This window comes from Bicyclus anynana, chromosome 6 (genome assembly GCF_947172395.1).
Source record: "Bicyclus anynana chromosome 6, ilBicAnyn1.1, whole genome shotgun sequence".
NCBI classification, from domain to species: domain Eukaryota; kingdom Metazoa; phylum Arthropoda; class Insecta; order Lepidoptera; family Nymphalidae; genus Bicyclus; species Bicyclus anynana.
In genome coordinates, this window is record NC_069088.1 from 559,859 (window position 1) to 565,858 (window position 6,000).

Sequence of the window (6,000 nt, forward strand, 5' to 3'; positions counted from 1 at the left end):
TAAAATTTTCGACTGTTGTCTGTTTGTCCGAGTTATATATATCTACTATCTGCTATTATTAGTAGTTCATAAATTATATTTTAACAGTTAAGACAAGAATTTGCGCATGTAGGGGTAGGGACAAGAGCAAATATAGTACATTATATAGGCAATTGTTATTATCACTTCCGCGATAGTAGCTCGGGTATTATGACAAATGGTTATCTGTGATTGCAGTAGACTGCGTCTGCGACTGTAGCGCAGTCTATAAAGTTTATATTATTGAGTGGCTCTTAGCGGGGTTTATGGTGGAGGAAATTGTTGGCTCGGCCTGCTCATTGAATTAACGTAACTGCACCGAGCCGAGACTTATCTATTACATACTATTAGAAACTATTATGTTAAATTAAATTAATGGTTATTATTGTACTCGTGGGTATACATTTAGCTAATAAAATTTTCACTGAATTTTCCTTTAATGTCTTATAATAGACTAGAACATATTAATGTTTTCTATTATAATTTTCAAGATAAGCTAAATTATGTTTTAAATATGATATTTTTTCATAATAATCCCCTTTATCCAGTTAAGCGTCAATAAAGACAGTTATAGTTGATCAAACGGATGACCTCTCGGCATTAAGAGAGTAAGTTTATATTGCATTTTTGCCAAGTGTCAAATAATAAATAGTTCGCAGTATTAAAATAAAATAATCACAAGCCTCTCCTCCACAGGCCAGAAAAGACCCGGGGTATTGAACATAGTAAAATGTTCAGGTTATAAGCAGCATATCTCTGTGATATATTGAATGCTATAAATTTCCTCCAAACACAGGGTAATATATCCGCGGGCGACAGTCGACAGGACAACCCGGGTAACCTGGCATGAACCCGGCGTAACCTAGCTTAACCCACACAGTATTATGTTACTACAACGTGACTACGACAGTTATTCTTGATATCCGAGAGACGGCACTTTTTGCTGGCCAAGCGATCGCCTCTACATTAGCCGATACGATGTCGTATCTTAACGAACCCGGCGGTAGAAACCATACAAATAGAAAAAACGTCTACTAGTTAATAGAATATAACAAAAATAATTTATAAGTAAAGGTTGCTTGCTTCTAAACTGCAACTGTGGGTTTGCCAGATATACTTAAACAGTTAAGTAATGTTATTTATAAACCCTCATAAGTTATTAAGTTGCCTTTGATTATGGTTTCCTATTAGTTCATGGTTTCCTAGGTTTTTGTATGAAAAATATGTTTTAATGTCAACTGTCACTGTAAACATTATCTATCATTTATTTCGTTGGACTAATGAATAACAAACAAGGGTAATTATATATTCAGAAATTCCAGATCTTGCAAAATTTTATGAACAAGCAAATGAAAACGTTTGAACTTATCCGTCGTTCAAGAAACGTCCTACTCGTGCGTCAAACCTGTTACTTACAGATTAAATCTGAAGAGTACCATTGTTTAAAAAGAAATTAATGTCTCACACAGTCTGCATTCGACCATTCGACATACGATTCAACAATCTTTAGAGCAGAGGTATCTATCCGGGATACTGATCTCTACAATTTAGTGTGGAACACCCTAAAGTTCAGTTCTATACCTAGTTCAAACACTCTAACTTTGTTGGTTCTGTTGCTTTACAATTTCATGATATATTATGTAGAAAAATTAAAGTAAAAATGTGATATCGGATCGAATCATATAAAAAGCTATGTTTAAAAAAAGGGGGAAACAAAACAACAAACCATTGACAGGATTTTCTACCTATGATGTCATCATGATTAACTCAATAAAAACTCAATAATTTATCAATTAAAATACCTATGTATTTACTCGTAATGAAAATGTCAGAACTAATAGCTGTGTAGATATTGTGTCCTTGGAAGATAGTTACACACGTAATGTTTATTGTGTTTTAATCAACATTTGCAATAGATTGTATTTATCCATACCTATCTAATCTATATTTATAAAAGTGAAATCTCGAAAACCGCTTGATGTACAAAGTTGAAAAAACCGGCCAAGTGCGTGTCGGACCACGCTCAGTGTAGGGTTCCGTAGATTAAGTTAGCACTTTAATCCCTTAAGTACTATTTAAGTAAAGATTTGTCGTATTAAGTCATCAAATCAAATCAAAATTCATTTATTTAAAGTATTTACTTAGGCTTAGTTTACAAGCACTTTTTTAACTTCAAGTTATGTCACGAATTACCTAATGGTGATAATTAAAGTCGAAAACTTAAAATAAAAGCTACGAGGGTTTCAAAGCGACTTGAGCCCACAACAAACTCAGCAAAGGTTTATTTTTTTGTTTAAATAAATTTTACAATCTTATCTAGAACTAATATCACAATAGATTCACAATCATATAGTGCAGTTCAATTTAAAATTAAGCTTGCGTTTAATTAAAACTTTGAACTTATTGAGAGATCATCATCATCATTATCAGCCGAAGGACGTCCACTACTGGACATACCTAGCCCTCTTGCCGGGACTCCAAACCACGATGTAGTAAGTAATGTCTAAGTATTGATTTGAGGACAATATAGAGTGATGTAGCGCAGTTTAGCGCAAACAGAGCTATTATCCGCCGCTATTTATTGCGCAATCAGGCGCAGGCGAGATTGCGCAGAGCGCAGTCGGCGCATTCTAATATTCCATTAACGCTTTACACGTAGCAATTCATTTTATAATAGAGCAAGCGCATGTGATAGTCAGGTAGCAGCGACAGTGACTGCACCATTATTTTGTGGTAGAGGAAACACCTCGAGCAGGTCCCAGGACTTGTGACCTTGAGAGTAGGTTTAATGGATCCCTTCCGACTAGCAGACACTCGCCTTCCCTGCCCGACATGTTCTCTATGCCCACACTAAAACAATTTATAATCACCAATAATTACAACACAAAACATTGTTGCAAAAATCACTAAAGCAAATGGCAGCGTGACGGCGTCTACGCTGCCTAACAAACAACTGAGCTCAAATCATCAAATAACCTCTTATTTATACGAGTACCAACACTGATATCTCCCCTATACAATAACCAAAATAATGATACCACCTGTAATCGAGGATTTGTAACACTATGTCGTTTTATAAAACCTGAAAGTTTGTCAACTCGTGCTCCACTTTTAGGTACCATAAAAACCTACCTACTGTAACCATGGGGATTTTTATTCTTGACAAGTTAGCCCTTGACTACAATCTCACCGGATGGCAAGTGATGATGCAATCTAACATGGAAGCGGGCAACTTGTTAGGAGTAGGATGGAAATCTTTAGCTTTCTACACGACATCGTACTAGAACGCTTAATAGCTTGGCGGTATGTTTTTGCAGGTAGGGTGGTAACTAGCCAAGGCCTAAGCCTCCCGCCAGTTAAACTTGGACCAATTGGATCGAACTTAGGCCCACAGTCTTGTAAATCTACCGCGCATACCAGTGTCAAATTGGACCAGGTTACTTTGGTACATAACAGGTTTTAGGTTCCTCTGATGTACACGATAGCTTTGGGTTTTAAAAGTCGAGAACTGAATTCACCCAAGGGGCTAGCCAAGGCTACCTATACATTTTATAAAGGCATTCTTATCTTGATATTTTGAGAAATCAGTCGCTAGACACCAAGTTCGTGGCAACCCTTCGTATGAACCTCAAGTCTGACGATTAATTGCTATGAACCTACTACAGGTAATGTAACGTGACGACGGAGGAAATATACCTTATTTATTATTCCGAAAACAAATAGGAGGGTCTGGACTTTTGAAACCTTAGCATCCTCCTCCTTATAAGAGAGGGGATATAGATAGAAATAATGTCGATGACTGTTTATCCGTCACTGTGACCGTTTCTAGTAATTTTCAAAAAAAGAACAGAATCAACCAAAAATCTATGAATAATCGAAGCCTGAATTATTAAAATCAGCCATTCAGTAGAAAATCATCATCTTTAACGGCATATTTGACGGCTCATTATAGACCAGACCTATGGTACAGGAGAGGCGATATGGTGCTTGGACACACCACGCTGCTCATAAGCGGGTTAGCGGGCTTAGGATGATCATGTTAAACTCTTTTGCGAACACTATCAGACATTAATGTAATAATAAGCGACCGACGCGATGAGTAACGTGCTATCCAAGCACGGGGGTGTAGACTGTAGGGGCTGAGAATTAATACTGAAATTTTCTTAGAAGAAAAAGAAGCTCAGCATTTCATAACTCGACCCAGGAATCGAAACCAGGTCCTCGTAATCCCAATCCAGACAGTCTAACCACTAGACTAGCGACTAAGAACGAAAGTAGGTAAGTTGGTAGATAGCTTGACTTGGAATTGGCAAATCTTCCACTAGAACATATTAAGTTTGTACCTAGGTAGTAGGTACATACCTAGGTAGTTACTACGAGTATCAGTAGCTATCAATTTCTGAACACATCTATTAAAAGCTGCATTGAACTTTCACAAATGGGTAATGGGTAAATCTGTGTAAGTATCTATTAGTTAAAGCAAGTAGAGGTAAGAAACAGCACATTATTTTAAAAAATATATATCCTAAACAGTGGTAGATTCATTACCAACGTAGACAATTTAAAACTCACTGCTACTGCGCAGTTTGTAGGCAAATTCCGACGTTAACTTTAAGTTACAACATTTGAGTAAAATGCTCAAGTGTTGCAAGTTTTCACGCAGTTAAAAAGTTGTATAAATAACTACTGAAAGCTTAATTTTGTCTACATAAAGGCAAGTCTATGAAATAGGTACCTATAATAAAAGGAACAAAAACACTAAGTTGACAAAATGAAGCTCACAGCTAAGCTACAAAGTCGCAAAACGAAAGCGAGACCATGCAAACTCACGGCCGCGCCGCCTCCTGTAATGTATAGTGTATACTGAAAGGTTACCTAGCCATCCATTCCAGCAGGACACACTAACACTGCACTAAACCCGCGAGTGCACAACACTTGTGCACTGTCCGCCGGAGCCTGGCCCCCACTGCGGGTATACACTGTCCACCGTCGCAGGGCCGCGGTACAGTCGCGCCCAGAGCCCTTCGGTTCGGCTCGGAGCCCGCAGTGTACTGTTTTATTTCTGATTGGGAGCCTAGAACTTGTATAGTGTAAATCAGTTTACGGTACTGTCGGGTGGATAAGTGATTCGTTATATTATTTATTAATAAGCAACTATTAATAATAATTAATAATTGAACAGTGATAGCCCTATAGATATGATCTCTGCCTCTGATTCCGCATGGAGTGGTTCGAATCCGCTTCGGGCATGCACTTTTCAGTTGTGTGCATTTTAAGAAATTAAATATCACGTGTCTCAAACGGTGAAAGAAAACATCGTAAAGAAACCTGCATACCAGAGAATTTTCTTAATTCTCTGCGTATGTGAAGTCTGACAATCCGCATTGGGCCAGCGTGGTGGACTAAGGCCTAACCCCTCTCATTCTTAGAGAAGACTCGAGCTCAGCAGTGAGCCGAATATGGGTTGTTATTGACGATGACGAATAAATAATCACTTTACACTATTAGATATATTGAAAAATTAGGTAGGCATTCAGGTTTTATCGTGTTAAATAGACAATTTTAGATGTAACTAAGTAACATGTACCTATATGAAAATACTTTGAGAAAACCATAAGCATTAGTCAATTACCTACGAGTACCTAAGTATATTCATTGTTAAAATGTATTATTATAGGTATTCATTGTTAAAATAATAATAAAATAACTTATGTCAATCAGATTACATAGATATTCATAAAACGGCGATGGTAAGTGACACATAATAGGATACAGTAGGTAGGTAGATACTTGTACAGTACAGTAGGTACTTTACATACTATAATCATAAGCTATGCCTATATTCGTATAAAGTAAAATGTAAGTGAGTTCCTTAATGCCAAACTCTCCAAAAATACAGAACAGATTTAGATGCAGTTTCCTGAAAATTTACGTTTTTCTCTACCTAAGTAATCCTTATCCTGTATTACAAATCTTTTACCT

The 6,000-nt window shown here is 37.0% G+C and overlaps 1 protein-coding gene across 3 annotated transcripts in view; it reads right to left on the minus strand.

The window, feature by feature from the left end:
• The window catches only part of LOC112055985 (ankyrin repeat and BTB/POZ domain-containing protein 2), a 78,760-nt gene extending 73,693 nt beyond the window's left edge, over positions 1 to 5,067 (minus strand). For all 3 annotated transcript variants that reach the window (XM_052882308.1, XM_052882307.1, XM_052882306.1), the window contains exon 1: positions 4,894 to 5,067. In XM_052882308.1, coding sequence (XP_052738268.1) covers positions 4,894 to 4,901 — 8 coding nt within the window. In that variant the 5' untranslated portion in view covers positions 4,902 to 5,067. The remainder of the gene's footprint in view (positions 1 to 4,893) is intronic.
• Positions 5,068 to 6,000: the final 933 nt, after the last annotated feature.